Source organism: Perognathus longimembris, chromosome 2, assembly GCF_023159225.1.
Source record: "Perognathus longimembris pacificus isolate PPM17 chromosome 2, ASM2315922v1, whole genome shotgun sequence".
Taxonomy (NCBI): Eukaryota; Metazoa; Chordata; class Mammalia; order Rodentia; family Heteromyidae; genus Perognathus; species Perognathus longimembris.
In genome coordinates, this window is record NC_063162.1 from 62,739,605 (window position 1) to 62,763,205 (window position 23,601).

A 23,601-nucleotide genomic window follows, 5' to 3' on the forward strand; every position below is an offset into this window, starting at 1 on the left:
ACTCAGGAAGCTGAGATCTGAGGACTGAAGTGTGAAGCCAAGCAGGTAATTCCTTGAGACTTTTATCTCCAGTTAACTGCCAGAAAACCGGAAGTGGCACTGTGGCTCAAAGTAGTAGAGTACTAGCTTTGAGCAAGAGCTCAGGTACAGCACTTGGGCCCCATGACTGATAAAAAACAAACAAAAAAAGTTCTATTTACTTAAAGGTCATATTCTAGCTCTATCATAATATTTTTGTGTGTATTTGTACCTGTCCTGGGGCTTTAACTCAGGACCTGGGAGTTGTCCCTGAGCTGCTTTTGCTTAAGACTAGCATTCCATTCCCAGGCTGCTGCTGCTGCTGCTGCTGCTGCTGCTGCTGCTCCTCCTCCTCCTCCTCCTTTTCCTCTTCCTCTCCCCCTTTCCTCCCCTCCCCCTCCTTTTTGAGTTGTTTATTGGACGCAAGGGTCTCATGGACTTTCCTAGTTGGGCTGGGTTCAAACCATGAAACTCAGACTATAGGCATACATAGCCACCAGCACTTAGCCTTCCTTCATATTCTCAGCTGTACACCATTACCCAACCCTTAGCCTAACAAGGATCAGGGAGCAAACAGAAGGAAATCTCCTGGGGATCAGTATCCAGGGAAGAGACACAGCCAGGGGATAATTGAATGGTAACCAACTTACCCATATCATCATCAAATATAGACTTAGTTTCCACTTTCTTTTTGGACTTTTCTTTTGGTTTAACAGTTAGGTCAGCAAAGATATCAACAGTATCATCAAATAAGTTGGACTCCAAAGTTCTTTCCTTGTCTCTCTTTTTTTGAGAGGGTTTACCTTCAGTGGCAAATATATCATCCTTTTAAAGCAAAATAAATAATTTTTTAAAGGAATACCATTTTAAGTTAATGTTTTTGTTCTTTGAAGTGTTTTTTTTTTTTTTTCACTAAACATAACTAACTGGAAATCCAAACCACCACAACAGTTGGGGAGAGAGTTGCCCCCCTCAACCCCCCCTGGGCTGGAGAACACTAGATATCTGCACAGTTGCTACTTCTAGTTCTTCTAGCCCCAAATTCAAATGCCAGCTCTGCAGTAAAGCTTTTTCTACCTGTCCTACCTGAAGGACAGGATCTTACCCCTGCCCACCAATTTCACCCCAGATAATTTTCTAAATAGCAGTTAGTGCTGTTAGAAAGCATTTTAATGATATGTTGTCCTGTTTTGTTTTTTTTTTTGCCAATCCTGGGCCTTGGACTCAGGGCCTGAGCACTGTCCCTGTCTTATTCCCGCTCAAGGCTAGCACTCTGCCACTTGAGCCACAGCGCCCCTTCAGGCCATTTTCTGTATATGTGGTGCTGGGGAATCGAACCCAGGGCTTTATGTATACGAGGCGAGCTCTCTTGCCACTAGGCCATATCCCCAGCCCGATCTGTTGTCCTGGTTTCTATTTGGTCTGCCTCCTGGAGTGCTCTGGGGAGCAGAGTACTTGTTCTGTGGGACCCTGATGCCCAATGAAGATCTAGGGAGAAACAATCACTGAAGATCTTCCTGCCTGCTTTTTTACTAAATTAGCAGTTGCAGCCAGGGGCAATTTACCCAGAATCAGATTAAACATTCAGACTCCTCTGATGGACTTTTATCTAAGTCACAGTGCCAAGTGAAGGAAGCCAACAAATAACATTCTATAAAAATCAATATCCAGGCCTGGGGGTGTGGCTTATAATTATAAGCAGTTGTTCAGCATGTGTAAAGTTCTGGATTCCATTTTCAGTAGCTTAAAAAAATTTTTTAAAGACTTATATCAAGGGTCCCAGATAACAAAAACTACTCTACAGTGAAATAACAAAAAAACTACTCGAGTCAATTTCAGTTACTAGTAGGAGATTCTAATCATAATTACCAAGCAAATAGATACCAGGTATGCACAAAAAGTGCTTAACGTAATCTACGGCTCAAATGAGTCAATCAGCAAGCAATTTTCCTTAACAGAACCAGCTATGAAGTATTTTTGTTACCTCAAAAATATCTTGTGTTTTTGTGACATCCTGCTGACTGGATCTGGACTCATTCTTCATGCCTTTCTGCTCTGTAAAGAGGTCATCCTCATCCTCCATGAGAACAAACGGGTTGGTTTTCTTTGCTGGTCTTGGTTTCACGGACTGAAAGAGATCACCATCCCCGCTGGCATCATTGAGAGCAGGAAACAATGCACTTTCCTTACTTCCCCCTGACAGGTGGGCCAGGGAATTTTCTGCCTTGCCCTTGGCTTTTGTTCTCTCCATGGACTGAGGTCCTATGCTCTTGGCAAAGACGTCCCCAGAATCAAACTGGTCAGCTTCGCCTCTGGGCCGACGCAGAGATGTCACAAAGGTGCTGCTGCCCATGGCAGGTGGTGGAGCAGCACACACAGCTACCTCAGAGCTGACTTTTCTGCTGCCTGCTTGAGGCTGGGGCTGGGACTGATGAACACTTGGCAAAATGGCTCCATCTGCCACTACTGCAACAAGTCCTCTGGGCAGAGTAACATCCTCAGACTCACTAGAATCCTGGGCAGCAAGTCGCCTGGCTGCACGGGTCTGTGGCCTGCGCTTCCCTTTCACTTTGACACGGTTCTGCAAGGACAAAAAAGAGCATGTGGATCTGGTGATAAAGGCGTAAGAGGAAAGCAGCAAAGAACTATTGGCTCAAATTACTGTAGGGTTATGTGGCCTACTTCCATCAAGATACTATCTAAGAGATGAAAAGTTCTTAAAGATCTCCAAAGAAAGAGTTTATAGCTTTAGTGTTCTTTATTTTTTTCCCCCTCTTTTTAGTTTTAGTTCAGTTTGACACAAAAAGATTCACTGTTGCTGGAATCTCAGAAAGCACATATGTTAGTACTCTGGGACACACAAACCTCTGGCACCTCTACCTTTCATTGAAACCTGGGTGTCTTTCAAAACAAGAATGAATCAGGATTTTGGCATAAACCTAGGGCACTAATTTGAATCAGACACCAGCAGCAGGAGCAGAAGAGAATTGAGAGTATAAAGACAGGGAATCCGTGACACTATTTTCTTCAAAGTAATGAACACTGTAATTCAAACAGTAAATATTACATAGAGAAAAATATTGGTCAGAAATCTAAACCATGAATATATCATCAAAACACAAGTCTCTTAATAGCTATGATTCAAGATCTCTGACATTTTCCAAAGTACACAAGCTGAGTTTTGAGATGGTACAATTAACTTTGTATACTACAACACCTGCCTACGTCAATGATATTTTACAAGTGATTTTAAGAAGTACCCAATTTAAACTTTTTTTTTGCCAGTTCTGGGCCTTGGACTCAGGGCCTGCCGAACACTGTCCCTGGCTTCTTTTTGCTCAAGGCTAGCTCTGTCACCTGAGCCACATCACCCCTTCTGGCCGTTTTCTATATATGCAGTGCTGAGGAATTGAACCCAGGGTTTCATGTATAGGAGGCAAGCACTGTTGCCACTAGGCCATACTCCCAGCACCCAATTTAAACTTTTAAAAAGTTAATAAAAAGAGTAACAACAACAAGAAGAATGTTTTACTTTTGTACAGGGGAAAATAGGTCTGGAAACACTTGAATATGTTTGCTAGAGTTAGGTACTACTGCTTACATGCAGATCAGCTAAGGCTATCTACAAAAGGTAGATTAGATAGAAAAAAGGAAACCAATTAAAATGGAAGGAAAATTTCAGGTCCACTGAGGACATCCTGGTGGTTCCTACCTGGGGAGGTAGTCCAGGACATGGGGACAAAGGGCCAAGGGCACAGAAGTGGAACTGCTGATGGGGCACAGCAGTCCTAGTGAGGCAGATGCATGGCCAGTGGGCAACAGCAAGGTAAGAGCAAGTGTGTCCAGACACTGGGAAACAGGCTGCAAACATGAGGTGATTATTTGGAAAAGCTGGAAGCATGGCTTGGTACCAACTGTAAAGGAGGCTTCATACCAAACTAGGAGTTAGGAGGTTCTTTTCTGGGGAGTGAGGGATTCACAGGGGGTAAACCACCAGTGAAATGAGGGACTTCATTGGACTTTCTACTGTACAAAATACAACAGAACAAAAGCAGAATTAGTGAGTTGGAGTGAAGCAGAGGAAGGACAGAACAAAGGAAAGAGAAGCTGCCTTCAAACAGGAGCTGAGCTGACAACTGTGTGTCTCTAATTATTATTAGAAAGAAGTATCCAAGTTTTGATCAAAGGAAAAGGAAGCAAAGATGGTTTCATCACCTTGTTTGCACTGTGTAAGGTGTCTGCCTGAGCTGGAATGTCAAAGCTCACACCAGCCTCCCCACTCCCATGAAGAGTGGGGATGGATTCCAGGCCATGGCTCCTTCCAGGTTCAGATGAAGGAAAAGACAATTCTGATGAAACAGGCTTTGTTCCCAAAATTTGAGGAGCCACTGTAGGTAGCAAGGCCGCTGGATTAATCACTAAACTTGCCTAAAGAAGAAAAACAAAACTCAGTATTTGTTCTTAGATACAGCAGTCTATTATCCTTTCGGTCACACATGAGGAGAATCAGTGCAGACAGTGTAGAATACAAGAGAAGGGGAATGTAGGAGAATCACCTGATCTAGTCTCAGAATCAGAACAGAGTCACACACCTCTGGCCACCATAGGGACCAAAGAAAGGACTTTAAAGATACAGCATACAAAAAGCAACAAGTGGAGTGGAGGGTGTGGTGGGGGCAGGGGAACAGATAAGAAAATGCTTGGCAGCTGCTGAAAAAAGTGCACATCCAAACAAGATTTACAGATGCCACAAGGCAGGCAATGAAGATGTAGACATGTTATAATTACTTGTATTTTCCCGATCCAAGTGGATGGCTCTTTGGTTTTAAATGGAGCGAGACCTGATGAATCCTGTGTGAAATTACATAGTGTTAAAAGTCCATTCGGGAAACAGGAAGCGAAGTATCTTGGATTATATGTCTGCCTGTAAGTAAATCTGTGATGGAGTAAGGCTGTCCCTTTCTGAACTGAAACCACACTGGGGACTTAGTCACATATTGCTGGTAATACTTCACCAAAGCCCCTACCACAGCAGGAAAAAAGAGAGCTGTCAGATCACACAGGGAGTAAAAGGAGGTACAGCATTCCTAAAAGCTGCACTTTTATCAGCAGAACAAAAGCCTGAGTGGCTGGCAGAATTACTATGCAGGTTATTCAACATGTCAAAAGGCCAAGGTGCACACAATCTCCCATAGCATGAAGCATAAGTTCTAAAAGCAAAAGAATCTTTTTGGGATGAATTAAATTGCGAAGTGCTAGTCATAAGTTCAGTGTTTTTTCAGTTCAGGGCATGGAGATCTCAGTGAAACATCCTGGATAGCCAGCTGTTCTGGCCCCACTCTCCAGAGTTCCAAGAGGATGGCCAATGGAGCTACCTTGGAAGATGTGACACTGAGAGGCAATGGAGAAATCATATGTGATTCTTTCTCACTTTAAGTGAATTATCCTCTGAAAAAATATAGAGGGAGTAAATGGGGGCTCTCCTGGAAGAAGATACTTTACTCTGACTCCATCTTGGAATCAAATAGAACTCGGTTCAAAAACAGTAAGTATAGAATCCTGAGACAAGAGTGGAGAGAGATGGGCAAGGATAAAAGGATATAGTAAGAAGAGAGGAGTGGTAGGTGCCATTTACTTACTTAACCAGGATACTACTAGGGAACTTGGGGTCTGCACAGTGGAACTGGTTTATGCTGAGAGACAAAACCCTGAAACAAATCACTCCTAACCTGTGGTACTTCTGATTTCCATATGTCATTGTCTTTGCTACCTCCAAGGGATTCAGGAAGCTTCTGGTTCTTGAAAGAGGAAACAGACTTGATTTTTTTCACTACTTTCTTTTTTTCTGGTACCTTAAAAAGAAAATATGAAAGTCTATCCTGTATCTTAGAAATGTCAAACAGAAATCATAATACAAAAAGGAACATGGCCTCTGGTACCTTGTCAAATAAGTATTGGACTTGTTTACAAGTAACATTTCAGAAACAATGTCAGAGACTGTGAGTTTCTAGGGAGCAGTGTAGCTCAGTGGTAGAGAATTTGCATAGCATGCCAAGACCTGATGATTAGCATGGGGAAAAAAGAAAACAAAAAATCAGTGTCATACACAGGTGGTTAAAAATAAAATAGTATATACAGAAATTAGTATAGCAGGAGGAAAGCAAAACCTCAAATATAAAGCTGTATGCTTGATAGGCACACAGATGCAAGCATACTGAACACAATGGTGATTCAATAAACTCCTTAAAAATGTGAAGGGAGGGGTGACATTGTCCAAAAAGAATTGTACTCATTACCTGACTTCTGATTTAACCCCTTAATACAACATCTTAATAATAACAATACAATATATTTAAAAAAACAAGTTTGTAACAGAAAACCCAGGTGAGTTAATGCTTTAATATTCATATGAACAGGATCAAGACAGTATGAACTGTTCTCTAGCCTATACACTCCTGTCAGCCTCCATACTCGTATTAGTGCATCATCTGGATTTCTCTGTGCATTTCCTTCATCCTATGACTGGTCATGTTCCCACACTCCCTGATCTTGACCATATGCAAAACAAAAGTCTGATACCATAGGCTGAGACTTGGCAGAAATGAAAAGATGATCCTCCTCCTCCTCCTCCTCCTCATCATCATCATCAAACAGGCACCCCACACTTGGCTTGGACAACTAGAACAGAGAACACTCAGGTTGAACAACTAGAAGCAAACCATTTATGGAGGACTAGGTGAGGACAATATCTAACACATCAGCCAAGGCCACAATATGAGAACCACTAGGAACTGACCTTGTTTTTTTTGGTGCCGGCAAAAAGGTCAACATCAGGGTCATTGTCCTTTTGGAGTTTGTGGCTGAAAAGGAGCTCTTCATCCTGGAAGACACCCGTACTTTTGGCAGGAGCACCAGGAGTAGGGCCCTGGACAAGAGAGAATACCATATGCGATAAGGCATCTAAGACATGTTATACAAACATTACAACAAGCCCACCCCTGCAATCCTAGCTGCTCAGAAGGCTGAGATCTAAAAATCAAGGTTCAAAGACAGCTTGGGCAGGAAAGTCCATGAGACTCTTATCTCCAGTTGAACAACCAAAAATGCCAGAACTGGAGGTGTGGTTTAAGTGGTAGAGTGCTAGTCTGAGCAAAAAATGTTCAGGAATAGCACCTAGGCACTGAGTTCAACCCCTAGGACTAGCACATACAGAAAAGTCACAAAGCAAATGGAATCCCTTTGCAGGTTTGTTTACTGGCCAAGGCCTATATGCTTATAAGCAGGGAAACGACACTTTTCACACAACAGAGCCACCAAAAGTAGTGCAGAAAACATACTCTGAAAGATCATCTTTCAACCTTTTTGTAGTATTTGGATTTTTACTTTAAAAAGAAAAACCAGCTGGACACCAGTGGCTGACACCTGTAATCCTAGCCACTCAGGAGTTCAAAGATCTGAGAATTGTGGCACAAAGCTAGCACAGGTATACAGCCTATGAGTCTTTCCAATTAACCAACTTAAAAACACTAGGATAGGAGAAGTGGTTCAAGTGGTAGCGTGGGGGCCTTGAACAAAAAAGCTTGGGCCCTGAGTTCAAGCCCTAGGACTGGCACAAAAAAAAGGAAAAAAATAAAATAAACCCAACTCAGTACTTTCATAATGAGAAACGTTTTGGGTTGAATCATGTATATGTGCTTGAACTCAGGGCCTGGGTGCTGTACCTGAGGTCCGTTAGCTAAAGGCTAGCACTCTTAACTCTTGAGCCACAGCTCTATTTTGGCCTTTTCTGTGGTTAATTGGAGATACCCAAAACTAAAGCTTACAACAAAAACCCACTCTGACAAAAAGAGCCAGTTAAACAGCAATCAAAGTTAGTTTGTACTGAAAAAGAGTACAATTCATACACAGTATAGGACTACAAGGAAATTAAGTCATATCCATTGTAAATTAGTCATATCCATTGTCTGTACACAATGGATTTATTTATAGTCAGAGATGACACTCAGTGGTAGAGGACCTGCTTAGCAAGCACAAGGCCCTGGCTTCAATTCCCAACAGTGCTAATATCTATCTATCTATCTATCTATCTATCTATCTATCTATCTATCTATCTGCATAGAGAAACAGATCTGTACAAATTAATTCTTTTCATAGAAATCAATATAGACTATTTCTTTAGCTCGATCTGAATCTAATCTATGCGTTACCAAGCCAGATTTTTAAAATCTCTCGTGAGATAAAATTCACATAACATAAAAACTTTATCCACTTTTAAGGGGGCTGGGAATGTAGCTTAGCAGTAGAGTGCTTGCCTAGCATGCATGAAGCCCAGGGTTCAATTCCTCAGCACCGCATAGCAGAAAAAGCTCAAAGTGGCGCTGTGACAAGTGGTAGAGGGCTAGCCTTGAGCAAAAAAGAAGCTAGGGATGGTGCTCAGGCCCTGAGTTCAAGCCCCAGGACTGGCAAAAAAAAAAAAATCCATTTAAGATACATACTAACACTATCATATCTAAGAATCTGAAACATTCCCATTAGCCACCGCCCCCCCTCCCAACCATCAATGGCTAGTCTTCACTTCTGCCAAGCCTCTTCATTCAGGCCCAAACACCTACCTACTTTTATGGGGTACAGCACAATGTTTTACACAAACATATACACAGTCACATATATATGGGTATATACAATATATATTTTTAGATACATACATACATATATATATTATAATGACCATTGCTATCTTTTTTTTTTTTTTTGCCAGTCCTGGGCCTTGGACTCAGGGCCTGAGCACTGTCCCTGGCTTCTTCCCGCTCAAGGCTAGCACTCTGCCACTTGAGCCACAGCGCTGCTTCTGGCCGTTTTCTGTATATGTGGTGCTGGGGAATCGAACCTAGGGCCTCGTGTATCCGAGGCAGGCACTCTTGCCACTAGGCTATATCCCCAGCCCGACCATTGCTATCTTAAACATTTCTCATTGCTTTATGTAGGAAAGCTTCTAACTCCTTTCTTCTAGCTCTTTGGATAAAATATTTAATAAATTCTTATGACCTGTAGTCACCCGATTCTGCTATAGAACATAATTCATTCTTCCTACGTAATTTTTTTTGGGTAGTACTGAGTTTGAGATCAGGGCCTCACACTTGCTAGGCAGAGGCTTTATACCCCTTGAGCCCGTGTCCTCTGCTTTCCTATTCCATTCTTTCAATTGTCAAATAACACAGAAATTTTCCCTCATCTCTGGGGAATACATTCAAAGACTGAAGGTGAATGACTGGAAAACCCTGTAATTTATAATGCCCAAAATTCATACAGAATTTCTACCTTCTGCATCAAGAAAATGCTTCGCTGCAGTCTACCAGCAGCACAGTCCTTGTGTTTGGGACTATGAGTGAATAAAGGAAGGATCCCTTATGCACAACCACTGCGACATTCCAAAATGACAAGAATCTACCTGCTAACTAAGATGGCTACAAAGTGACTAGCAATCAGGTAGCCAGCAAGGACACACTGGACAAGGGGATGTCTCCCACGCCAGGTGGGATGGAGCAGTGATGTGAAATTCATCATGCTCCCTCAGAACCCAGCACAACATAAAGCCTGCACGAAGGCAGTATTGCACTACATGGATGTACTACTGCACTGTGCGTGCAGTCATCAGTAGATGGACATGGTGCTACCCCATCTTCTGGCTGCTATGGAGAATGCTGCTGGGAACATCTCACAGTTGGATGTGAGCCCACTAGGTTTTTTTTTTTTTTTTTTTTGGCCAGTCCTGGGCCTTGGACTCAGGGCCTGAGCACTGTCCCTGGCTTCTTCCCGCTCAAGGCTAGCACTCTGCCACTTGAGCCACAGCGCTGCTTCTGGCCGTTTTCTGTATATGTGGTGCTGGGGAATCGAACCTAGGGCCTCGTGTATCCGAGGCAGGCACTCTTGCCACTAGGCTATATCCCCAGCCCAAGGTTTTCTTTTGCGTATTATATACTTAGGAATGGAGTTTCAGAGTTATTCAGGAATTCCATGATTTACACCAATTTAAGGAACTACCAAATGTTTTCCCAAGCAGCCGAACCATTTCATACTCCCAAATAATAGTTGTGGTGTCCCCATACCCTAAAAGACATTACTACCTTAAAAAAATGATTTGGGTAGCCTTGCTGGTGTGTATGTATCTTATTTTAGCTTTTGATCTGGGTTACCTAATGACTAATGATGGGAGATACCTTCTCCTTATGTTTCAGCTATCTATCCTTTTTGTAGGATCTCTATTCCTATCTTTGGTCCATCTTTTTTTTGGGGGGGGGGCGGGGAGAAACAGTATTAATTTTGAACTCAGGCCTCAGGCTTATAATGAAAGCACTCTACCACTTGAGCCATGACCCTAGTTAGTTATTTTTGCTGTATTTTTTTCTAGACTGGGTCTTGGTCCTGCCAGGAGTTGGCTTTGTGCTATAATCCTACCTCTGCCTCCTACAAAAGCCAGAATTACAGGTGTTAGCCACTTTACTGGGCCCTTGTCGACTTTTTAATTGGTTTGGTTATTTTGTCTTTTTGAGTTGTAATTTCTTCACATATCCCAGAGAAAAGTCTCTTATCAAATAGATAATTTGATAACATTTTCTCCCATTTGTGTTAACTTTCTACTTTTTAGTTTTCTGGAGGTACAAAGGGTTGAACTCAGGGTTTCCACCACTAGAGCCAGACCCCAATCTTTTTTAGTTTAGTTTGTTTTTTGTAAAGGGCTTCATGTTAACTTTGCTCAGGCTAGTCTTAGAACCCTACCTCCACCTGCCAACCAGTTGGAATGACAAGCATGCACCAGCATGGCAAGCTTGGTTTCAAGATCAGACTAGCCTAAAATAGCACTACTCCTGTGTTCTGTGTTCTGGGACTGTGGAGGTGCACCACACTCTCCAGCCCCTCACTTTTGTTTTTGGTGTCCTTTGAAGCACTTTTGTTTTTTCCTTTTAATAAATGTCCCATTTGGCTATTTATTCATTACTTGTGTTTTTGGTGTAAAGTCTTAAGAAGTCTTTGTCTAATCCAAGGTCATGATGACTTAATTGTATAATTTGAGTTCTACATTTGTGTCTATGACCCATTCTTAGTTAACTTTGTGTGTGCTATGAAATAGGGATCCAACTTCCTTCTTTATTATGTGTATAATCAGTGTCCCGGCACTACATGTTGAAAAGAATATTCTTTCCCACAGTTATTATATCTTGGCAACCTGTTCATGAACTAGTGAGCTGAGAAGGCCATGATGCAGCTGACAGACACCAAGCCATGAGCTTCCCAACAGGACAGGAGTGGTAGCAAACACACTTTAGGAAAAAAAATAAAATAAAACTGCCTCTTCAACAAATGTTCTGGGGAACCTAGAAGAAACTGAACTGAGACCCCTGCCTCTTACCTGTAGCAATATCAACTCAAAGTGAATCAAAGACCTTAAATTTAAGTCCTGAAACATAGAATTTACTACAGGAAAAGATACAGACATGGACAATACTTTCCTGACTAAAATCCCAATGGGTTAGCAAATAGGAACAAGAAATGGCAACTGAGATGTCATCAAACTAAAACCTACTCCATGGAAAAGGAAAGTCATTATGCTGAATTAGAATGGGATCACACTTTGCCAGTTACACATATGACAAGTGATTAATAACTAGAATATACATGGAGCTCCAAAGCTAATTAATAAATGAGCAAATGAGCTGAGCTGGCAATTCTCAAAAGAAGTACAAATGGCAAATAAATATATAAAGAAATGCTCAGTAACACCAGCAATAAAAGTGCAAATTAGGGGCTGGGAATATGGCCTAGTGGCAAGAGAACTCGCCTTGTATACATGAAGCCCTGGGTTCGATTCTCCAGCACCACATATCTAGAAAACGGCCAGAAGTGGCGCTGTGGCTCAAGTGGCAGAGTGCTAGCCTTGAACAAAAAGGAAGCCAGGGACAGTTCTCAGGCCCTGAGTCCAAGCCCCAGGACTGGCCCAAAAAAATAAATAAATAAATAAATAAATAAATGTAAAAAAAAAAAGCGCAAATTAGGAAGTCTGGGAATATGGCCTAGTGGAAAAGTGCTCGCCTGGTATACATGAAGCCCTGGGTTCAATTCCTCAGCACCACATATATGGAAAAAGCTGGAAGTAGCCCTGTGGCTCAAGTGGTACAGTGCTCGCCTTGCGCAAAAAGAAGCCAGGGACAGTGCTCAGGCCCTGAGTTCAAGCCCTAGGACTGGCAAAAAAAAAAAAAAGTGCAAATTAAATGGCAGTCAGGATGGCTACCATTAAGAACACAACAATAAATGCTGGCTGGGATTCTAGGTAAAAGAAACCCTTATACCATTGGAGGAAAAGTAAACTAGTACAATCACTATGAAAAGCAGGAGGGAGGGTCCTCAAAAAAACTAAAACCAGAATTACCATATGATTCAGTGATACCACTCTTAGGTACATATTCAAAGTGTTTGCTCACTTATCTGTTTTTCAGAGGAGAGGGAGGGCACAGACATGGAGGGACAAAGGGTGATCAAATGCATCAGTGGGACTCACTAGACACTATGCAGAAAATTATGGGTAAACTGGGAGAGAGCAAAGGAAGAGGTGACTTTGTCCAAATAGAAATGTACTCATCTGACTTATGTAACTGTAGCCCCTCTGTACATCACCTTTATAGTAACAATAACAAATACATGGGGGGGGGAGACACTTACATACCTTGGCTTACTGAAGCACTATTTACAACAGCCAAGCTATGGAAGCATCATAGATGCCCTGCAACCGATGAACTGATAAAGACAATGTGGTATATATACCCAGGAATGAAATTGAATCATTTGAAGAAAATGTATGCAACTGGAAATCATCATGTTAACCAAAGTAATCCAGGTTCATATCCAGAATCTAGATATAAAAAATATCCATATATACCATATATGTGTATAAATGTATGTATAGAATTATGTACATATATATGTGTGTATGTGTATATACACATGTATAAAACATAACTAACTGTAAGACTATCTGGGAAAATGTGAAGGAGGGACAAAGAGTAGAGAATGTTGGAAGATGAATAGTATCAACTTACATTATGTCTATGCATGAAAGTTGCATAAGGAAACTCACTAAGAACTGTTTAGTAAAGGAGTGAGGAGGATGTAGAACCAGAGAGCAATACGGAGGGTTAATGTGATTAAAGTATAATATATGAAGTGTGAATCCCCTTTGTACAAATAACATATGCTAAAAAATGAATGACAGGTGAAAGTGACAGAGTGCCAGCCATGAGCCCAAAAGCTAAGCAACAGCATGAGGCCCTGAGCTCAAGTCCCAGTCCTGGCATACACATATACAAAAACGAACCACCAGAATGTAAAACTGGTTCTGTTGGGGAATGGGGAAGAGTAAGAGGGCGGAAGGCCAATGGAGAGGATGAAGGAGAGTGAATATGGCTAAAGTACATTGTATACTTGTATGAAAACAGAACAATAATACCTGTTGAAATTGTTTTAAGAAATGGGGTAGGAGGATGAGGCAAAGTAATAAAGGAAGAAAGGCCACTTGACATGCTGTGTAATTTCTTTTTATAACTTCCTAATTGGGTTTAGCAGTATTTTGTTGAGGATTTTAACATTTACATTCACAAAAAATATTGATTTGTACTTTTCTTGTGATGTCACTGTCTAGTTGTACTATCAGGATAGAAGGAGTCCCAGGAGAATACTGTCAGTTATTTTTACTCATAAAATCTTGTGGCACATAATCATACCCACTGCATTTCTTCTAGAGCTGCCTTCCCACTACTAATGGCAGATCTGAGCAGGTATAAAAGAATTCATGTGGTCTGCAAAAGCTAAAATAGTTGCAGAAAATGTTTGCTGACACCTCATAAATATAAAGATTTATCTGTCCCTAAAACAGAGTGCTAGGTGTACAGGTTGCCTGTACAGATCTGGCCCAACTTCCACTGCTCCCATCTTGTGAAGGGTCCAGGGGCAAAAGTTTGCTGGGTCAACAAGGTCTGTCAATTCCAGCAAAGGTAGGTGAAATTCTACTCCTCAACCAACAATGCTCTTTCGGGGAAGAATTCCTGATTAGGATTTCCAGACATTTAAATGACTAGAAGAGGGATAAGATTTCCTTAGCAACTTGGATGACAGACTAACACTATGAGAGAACCTGACTTGAATCATACTATGCTCACCTTCTCTACTTCTTCCTGTGGCGTGCAGATGTTTTCACCTTCCATTTTATCCTCTTCCTCATCAAACAAGCTAAGAACAGTTTTGGTTCTACTCTTTCCTTCTTTGTCCAATGGGGATGATGAAGAAAATAAATCCGAATGTCTGTCTGCTTCCCGAGAAGATGAAGACAAAAGTCCTTCCTGGAATGGAAACAATAAGGAAAAAAGTAAGTAATCATTGGAAATAAATCCTATTATGGGGTCTCTCATTTCCCTCATCAACCCAGGAACTGCCACTCTGGTATGATTTAGGCCACTGAAGCTCAAAACACCAGCTCCCATGTGACAAAACAGAGGCCATATCTTTCTCAGTACTAAGGATTGAACCCAGGACCTTGTTCATGCTAAACAGGTACTCTATCTCTTCAGCAATACCTCCAGCTCCTAAGGTCAATTCTTGTTTGTTTGTTCCAATGAAGAATATTGTATAAATAGTCCACAAACACAATTTTCCCAATCATTTTTAAGGTGAAAGTGGTAATAACCCTGATGTACATAGGCTATGCATGAGCTAGAAAGATTTTTATTTTTTTAAATGCAGGTCATGGGGATTGAACTCAGGGCCTGGGCACTGTCTCTGAGGTTTTTTGCTCAAGGCTACCACTTGAATCATAGCTCCACTTTCTAGTATTTTGGTGGTCAGGGTAAGAATCTTATGAACTTTCCTGCCCAGGCTGGCTTTGAATGACAATCCTCAGATAGCCTTCTCAGCAGCTGGGTTACAGGCATTAGCCTCTGGCACCTGGCTAGAACAAACTTCTATGTCTTTGAGACAAGTGTCAATAATTGGGAGAGGAGAATGCATTTTCTAATACTTAATTAATCTGTTAAGTCCGGGCGGGGGGGGGAGTGGGGGCGCAGGGAGCCTCATCAGCAAAATCATACTCAAACGGTATGTCTACATTGTATGATGATCAAAACAACTTCTAAAATAATCTTAAATGCAACATTTCTTCACTCAATAGTATCACAAATCGGGCAAGACATTATTGATCATAAGTACTACCAAGAAAGAAAAATTAAACCTACCATTGACAATAAGATGCATCCTAATTTCAGAGTGGCTAAGCTGTGGGAAAACATGCTTCTTTGAAGAAATGCATAATGTAACAACGAAAGGTAGCACCCAGTATGTGCAAAGTGATATGCTAATAACTAACAGTGAACAAACAACCCCTGCACCATTCCTCAAGGAGCTTATACTCTAGTGAGGAAAAAGCAATTAAATGAGCAGTTAAGTGTAGGAAAGCCTAGGACAGAGCTCATGTCCAAATAACTCCTGAGTCACTGCAGCCGCAAGGAGCCTCCTGGAAAAGCAAATACCCTCCACACGCTCTGGGAGAGAGATTAAATGAAAGCAGTCAAACATGTGGAATGTAAGCTGAGTTAAAAAATGAGATACAGACACCAAGACTTGGAGAGTCACATTTAGCTATAGACCACCAAGAAGAGATGGAAGACTTTCAGGAAAGGAAAGCTAGTGTTTCTGAAGAAACACAGTTCACTCTCCTCTGTAATTTACAACTAACAACTAGACATAAAAGAATTACAATTTAAAAATATTCTTAAAACTGATACCTTAGCAGGGCTTGTGGCTTGTGCTTATAATCACAGCTACTCAGGAAGCTGAGATCTGAGGAACACAGTTTGAAGCCAGCCCAGACAGCAACGTCTATGAGACTCTTGTCTCCAACTAACCAACAAAAAGCCAAAACTGGAGGTGTGGCTCACATGGTAGAGCACCAGCCTTGAGCAAAAAAGTGAAGAGACAGTGCCGAGGTCCTGATTTCAAGCCCTAGTACCAGTACATAAGAACAAACAAATTAACAACCCTGACATTTATCATAGTACACAGGTAAGGATGAGGGGAGATCTAAAGGAGACCAGAAGCTGGCGTGTACATCTGTGCCTACACAGGAACTGGAAGGCAAGGGCACAGACTATCTTCTTCATGCTTTTGCGGAGTTCAAAATCTTTCTACAAATAAGCTGTGTATTTTCGGTGGTGGAAAAATAACAAGTGTGTGTGTGTGTGTGTGTGTGTGTACACGCGCGCACGCACATGTTACAAAACACAAGAGGAAATAAAAGAAGTCCACCTTCTCTTCCTCGCTGGCCCTATCAGCCTGTCCCGACTTGGGGGTCATGCTGGCACCCTGAGTCTTCACATCTGCAGATGTTACTCCATGTGGTGCCTCCTTCTCTTCATCATCACTGAAGAGCAGAGGTGGCCTCTCAGTAGCAGCCTCTTTTTTCTATCAAGAGAAAAGTAAACATCCTCAACAACAAACAAAAATACATGTGTGAGTAGAAGAGCAATGTCTAGAAGCAGTCCAAACTTGTCCTCTTAGGCATGAGGTCAGTGCTGTAGAAGACACAAATCCCTGAAATCTGAGGCTGCAGCACTTCAGTTTCTGTCACTAGCATGTGCTTCATCTCCCATCTGTCAGACCCCAACCACCCGCACTTATAAGATCTTACTTACTGTTGCCACTGAACAATTACAAGTTTCTACTTCCCTAGCTCCCTTCTCTTACATTTAATCTATTAGACATAGTTAATACTCACCAGATTACTAGGTGGAGGAAGAAGGGCACTGAGGAGGATTTTCTCTGACTCCTTTATCTCATTTTGCTTCTTGTCTACCATGAGATAATTTGTTTCTGCCATATGCTTTACTGCCACAATGCTCTGCCTCACCATAAGGCCCCAAACCAGCAAGCCAAAGACTACTGCCATGATGCTCTGACTCAACATGGTCCCCACACCCTGGGTCCAAAATTAACAAAACCCAAGACTACTACCATGATCTTTGCCTCATATTTTGGGCTTAAGACATTAAAGCCAAGGATGACTGTTACCATGTTTGGGCGTAAGACATTAAAGCCAAGAATGACTGTTACCATGTTCTGACTCACAATGAGTCCAAATCAACAAAGCCCAAGGATTACTGCCATGATGTTCTGCCTTTCCAAGGGCCCAAGCCAACAAAGCCAACGACTATAGACAGAAATTTCCAAGCTGTGACATAAAATAACCCAAACACACACAATGCCTTTAGTTCCTATTATCACCTCACAGTGACTGAAGGACTTGGACTTGCCTCTTACCGTTGGCAGGATCCTTTTACGTATCTAAAGATGGAATATGAAAGACTGATTCCTGCCTTATTCCCCCATATCAAGCAAGACAACAGGTACACATAAACAGGCTTGACTACATGCCTGTCTGCAGGCAGGTTATTCCAATCTGGGCTACCACCTTTGATCCCTAGGGGACAATAGCCCCTTGCCCCACGTGGAGCATTCCACTGTGGGACTGGCCAAAGATATCACCCTGAGCCCCAAGAGACCATAACCCATTTTCTGTTTTCTGCTTGCCTGTTAAGCCCTATATAAGCCTACCCCAAGACTGAGTCCCAGGCACAACCTCCAATCACACAGGAAGGTCTGTGCCCCTCACTGTTCCTCAATACACAGTCTTTATCTGCTGATGATCAAGTCTGGCCTATTTCTATTCCATTCTCCTCCATTTTCTAACAGTGACAACAAGGTCACATTTCCAGAGCTGACTTTAAGACAGCTTTGCTACTTGTGAAGCACATCTCCAAGGAAGCTATCTGGCTCTAAAGATCATAAATACCATTGCTGCAGGAGGGACTGATGTTGGAGGAGAACCAAACAGAGAGCTTTCACTATCAGGATCGTCTTCAAAGAGTAGTGATGCTCTCTGTGTCTTCTTCTGGCTGTATGGACAAACAAAAAGGTCAAATTCAGAGAACGTGTGATTTAAAACAAAATACTCTTTCTAGATACATATCTGTTGACCTTATGCAATCAACAGCAGATAGGAAAAAACCTCTGGGTGCATGGGCTTTGTCTTTGGCTAGTCAAAAGGTTTCTGGGGCTGAGAATATGGCCTAGTGGCAAGAGTGCTTGCCTCTTATACATGAAGCCCTGGGTTTGATTCCTCAGCACCACATATATAGAAAACGACCAGAAGTGGCGCTGTGGCTCAAGAGGCAGAGTGCTAGCCTTGAGCAAAAAGAAGCAGGGACAGTACTCAGGCCCTGAGTCTAAGCCCCCAGGACTGCCAAAAAAAAAAAAAAAAAAAAAAAGAGGTTTCTATTCCACACCCTCACATAGAAAAGCCCAGTGCAGCTACGCCAGCAAAACACACTGTCCTTCTGCTGTTCACAAACTCAACACTCTCCCTTACTGTCTACCAAACAGAGGACGAAGCAGCAATGTGAATGATCTTACTTCTAGCATGAGCAGGATAGCTGCTAAGAGATAAAGGTCAAGACAAGTTGGGGATGAAATCCTAAGGGATATTTTCTACCCCCCACCTTTTTGGGGGAAGGGGAACAACAAAATTTATATGCCTTATAATTAACCTAATTCAAGTGAATACTGTGGTGGTTTTCAGCACCTCAGAGTTGTGCACTATAATTCTAAATTCGTATTTATATCACACTCAAAAAGAAACTTTATACCCACCAGCAGCATTCCCTACAATCTACTTTCTGCCTTTATGGGACTGATTGCTCAGGACATTTCATGTAAGTACAACCACATGATCGGTGGTTAAGTGAGTATTGTCTTTCAATTAATAGTGTTTTCTACATTCATTCTTTTTTTTTTTTTTGGCCAGTCCTGGGGCTTTGGACTCAGGGCCTGAGCACTGTCCCAGGCTTCTTCTTGCTCAAGGCTAGCACTCTGCCACTTGAGCCACAGCGCCACTTCTGGCCATTTTCTGTATATGTGGTGCTGGGGAATCGAACCCAGGGCCTCATGTATACGAGGCAAGCACTCTTGCCACTAGGCCATATCCCCAGCCCTCTACATTCATTCTTTTTTTTTTTTTTTTTTTTTGAGCACTGTCCCTGGCTTCTTTTTTTTTTTTGCCAGTCCTGGGGTTTGGACTCAGGGCCTGAGCACTGTCCCTGGCTTCTTTTTGCTCAAGGCTAGCACTCTGCTACTTGAGCCACAGCGCCACTTCTGGCCATTTTCTGTATATGTGGTGCTGGGGAATCGAACCCAGAGCTTCATGTATACGAGGCAAGCGCTCTTGCCACTAGGCTATATCCCCAGCCCTCTACATTCATTCTTATACCAGCATATATCAGTACTTGCTTCCATTTTATTGCTGAAGAATATAGTCCACTATGTGGTAATGTAACCTCTAGCTCACTCATCAGTTGATGGACATTTGTTTCTATTTTTTGTCTATTGTAAATAATACTACAATGAACATTCCTATACAAGTTTTCTGGGTGAACATGTTTTCATTTCTCTCAAGGATGAATTAGGTCATATGTTAACTCAGGTTTAACTTTGTGTGTGTGTTCTGGTCCTGGAACTTGAACTCAGGACCTGGGCACTGTCCCTGAGCTTTTTATCTTAAGGCTAGCACTGTACCATTTGAGCTACAGCTCTACTTCCGGTTTTCTGGTAGTTAATTGGAGATAAAAGTCTCACAGACTTTCCTTCCCAGGTTAGCTTCAAGGTGGAATTCTTAGATCTCATCCTCTTGAGCCACTAGGATTACAGGCATGAGTCACCATTAGCTGGCTTTAGGTTTAACATTTCGAGGAAATTTCAAACTATTTTATTCCTCCACATCTTTACTAGCTTTTACCATCTGTAAAAGCTTCTGAGATATAATGAAAGTGATGAATTACTTTTCCCTCACAGAAAATTTTAGACAATTTCAAGAACAACTGCAGTGGATAGAGAAAAACTGCAACAGAGAAAGACTGGGATAAAGAAAGCATTACTGAAGACAGGGTGCAGTACATCGCCAGCACCAGAAGCTACAAATGAGACAGGTTTCGGATGGCCAGGTTTATGACCACATGTCACAGAGGCATACATGTGGACAGGTAATTCTGCACAGTGCAACAGAGCCACAATGGAGTATATGAAGGTGGAGTCCACTTCCTCCCAATCTCTTCTCTTTTCAATTTTCTTGGGTTAAGGAATGGTCCTTAAAACAGAGGGAACAGGACTGGGAATATGGCCTAGTGGCAAGAGTGCTTACCTCATATACATGAAGCCCTGGGTTCGATTCCTCAGTACCACATATATGGAAAAGGCCAGAAGTGCCACTGTGGCTCAAGTGGCAGAGTGCTAGCCTTGAGCAAAAAGAAGCCAGGGACAGTGTTCAGGCCCTGAGTCCAAGCCCCAGGACTGGCAAAAAACAAAGCAAAACAAAACAGAGGGAACAGACTGATACTTGAAAAAAGGTGGCTACAAAAGACAGGAACAGGAGTGTCCCAGGAGAGAGAGAACGAGAGAGCAAGGGGGGGGGGGAGCGCTGGGAATATGGCCTAGTGGCAAGATTGCTTGCCTCGTATACATGAAGCCCTGGGTTCGATTCCTCAGCACCACATAAACAGAAAACGGCCAGAAGTGGTGCTGTGGTTCATGTGGCAGAGTGCTAGCCTTGAGCAAAAAGAAGCCAGGGACAGTGCTGAGGCCCTGAGTTCAAGGCCCAGGACTGGCAGAGAGAGAGAGAGAGAGACAGAGAGAATGAAGGAGGGAGAGAGAATGAGGGAGGGAGAGAGAAGGAGGGAGGGAGAGAGAGAGCATGTGTACACAACAGAAATAAATGTTTCCCCACTCATGATTTTAAGTGGCAACACCTAAGATTGGTGACATATAGGCAGGCTATAGTACTGAACATTATATTTGGATTTCATCTATTCTCAACAATTTTAACAGAGATACTAACAGACAAGTAGGAGGTCCACAATTTAACAATGGGTATTGGCATTCCAGAGTCTGTATTCCATACCAGAGGCCAATGATGTGCCAGGTGTATAGTCACTGGGGCCTAATGCAGAAATGGCAACATTTAAAGAGATGACAGTATTTAGAGAAATCAGAGATGCTTCTGAATGTACTGTTGGGGTCAGCTGCACCTTTAAGGGGCCACAGCTGACCTCAGTCTGTCCCTCCCCTTCCTGTCTTTAACCTGAAGAGAAGGAAGTCTGACATCACTTGAGGGACAGCTCCTTGGGACCAATCAGGGGCCCCTCTCTTGTGCCCGCCTTTGGAGTATATCTGGAAGGCTCCTCATGTGAATAAACAGAAGCCCTAGAGGTTTTCTCCAGGGACCCACGCGCCCGTGTCATTCTTGGTGGCTTTGGGGCACCCTGCAACCCACACGCCACCAAGGCTACCCGTGGCCATCCCTCCCTTGTGAGCGGTAATGGACCACCCAGGAAGGGGCGGACAAGCCCCTTCCCCCCCAAGCGAGGGGAATTCAAGAGAGAGACAAGGCTACCTGTGGCCATCACTCCCACATGAGAGCAATAAAGGGCCACCCAGGAAGGGGCGGACAAGCCCCTTCCTCCCCCCCCCCCAAGCGAGGGGAAGTCGAGAGAGAGAGCCCACATGTACCTAATGAAGCTTTGTCCTGATGCATAGTACTGACATGACAAACTGACTTCTTCTTTTTTGCAGGGGTGGGGGGTGTTAGGTCCTCTCCCTGAGGGCTACATGCAGATGCCCCCACCTCATTAAGTCTCCACCCAGTTACCTGGGTAACCTGCAGACCTGGAGGCAGTTACCTCCCCTTTCCCTGAGGTCACCTCCTAATCCACCTGGCCACACCCCTTGCCCCTGCCCTAAATAAAGCAGGGCTGGGTGGGGGTCTCTCTCTCTCTAGCTCTCTCCCTTCGCTCCGGCCATGGTCATCTTGGCCACAGGCCAGCAGTTCGGTAATAAACGTTCTCTCCTGCCTGAATACCGCGTGGCGTTCTTCTTTACCGGCTACCTACTTTAAAAACCTAACATATATGGTGCCGTAACTCGGGAAGGGCATAAAAGTCAGGACAGGCGGAATTCCCTTCTATTTTTCTTCTTTTTCTGGGAGTATCCCCAGTCCTGACGGCCCTTTTTCCGCGAACCGAACTGCTGCGAGTAGCCACGCGGCACTTTTCACTAATATCATTGCTGGCCTCCATACCCACCTCCACCTCCACACCACTTGTCTACCCTGGTGAGTGAAACTGCTGCTGCTCGGGTTCTCTGCCTCTCCATCCGCCACTTCTGCCGCTTCTGCCCGGTAAGCTCATTCACTCACCAGGCGCCTCCCTCCCGTGATTTTTGGGTTGTGCATCACAGTCACACCCGAGCCGGGACACTGCTAGCACGCCTCTTGACAATGAGGCCTGCTCGAAATACTCGCACAGATAGTTTTTGCCACTGCAATGGTAAATGGTTAGAAGTCACTTATATTCAGGCTCTCTCTCTCTTTCTCTTTTCCTCTCTTTCTCTTCCTTTTTCTCCCTCTCTCTCTCATCTTCCTGCTTACTTGCTTACTTTATAAAATTCCCAAGTCGTACCATCGTTGTGTGCCTTGCTCACAAAGCTGCCTCTTTTCACAGACCTCTAAAACTGAGGCTTGACCACCAATATGCTTTGTCAGCAAAGATATCCAAAAATTCTTTTCTCTAGCATTGACCACGTGGTGAATATTGGATTTAACAGGCATCAGTTCAGGCACCATTATGCCATGCCATGTGTTCTGTTAGTGTGTTTGTGTCCTCCTGCCACCCCCCTCAACATGGCATCCCACTGGGGTTTATCAAAATATGGTTTCTCCATTTTATAATCTGAAAATTGTTGTTTGCTAGCAAAATTGTTTTTCTAACCGACCACGTGGTTTTAAAATATTGGGAAAAAAAGTCATTTACTATTGGAATTCCGAAAGAGTCTACTGCTTAAGTTCATTTCTGCATGCTGTAAAACCTATGTGGACAGTGTGTATGTGTGTTCCATGTGTGTATGTATGTGTAAAGGTCATTTGTTAGTATGTCCATCTAGCCATATATCTGTGCTAAAACTCATCACATCTACTGAGTTTTGTCATTGCAGAATTTTGGCAAGTATTTGGTCAGTTCTTGACAAGGTACAGGTAAGCTCTAGTCCCCTTGGTCTCCTTGTTGTTTTAGTTGGAAATCAAAAAGGGCTTTTGTGGCAAAGACTCCCTTGGATTGCAGTTCGAAGCCAGCCAGGGCAGAAAATCTCTCTCAAACTCTATCTCCCAACTAACCAGCAAAGAGCTAGGCTGGAAGCATGGCTGAAGAGACTTATCTCTTACCAGCCAAATGCCGGAAGTGGAGTTCAAGTGGTAGAGTACTAGCCTCGAGCAGAAGTGCTCAGGGACAGTGCCCAGGCCCTGAGTTCAAATCCTGTGAATGCCATCGGGGACAAGCCATCCCAGCAACAAGCACCTAGATCCCTGGGACCCTGGGACTCAGCCAGTTCAGGGAACAAGGATCATGGAGAGGAGTAAGAGGAGAATTATGTCAGATCCTAAATGGAGTC

General features: G+C 43.0%; 1 protein-coding gene across 1 annotated transcript in view; it reads right to left on the reverse strand.

The window, feature by feature from the left end:
- The window catches only part of Washc2a (WASH complex subunit 2A), a 75,156-nt gene that overhangs the window by 4,854 nt on the left and 46,701 nt on the right, over positions 1-23,601 (reverse strand). The window contains 10 exon segments of the mRNA XM_048339287.1: positions 669-843; positions 2,003-2,599; positions 4,234-4,446; positions 4,807-4,869; positions 5,748-5,870; positions 6,598-6,696; positions 6,815-6,943; positions 14,226-14,405; positions 16,363-16,518; positions 17,906-18,008. Of these exon segments, the coding sequence (XP_048195244.1) occupies positions 669-843; positions 2,003-2,599; positions 4,234-4,446; positions 4,807-4,869; positions 5,748-5,870; positions 6,598-6,696; positions 6,815-6,943; positions 14,226-14,405; positions 16,363-16,518; positions 17,906-18,008 (1,838 nt within the window).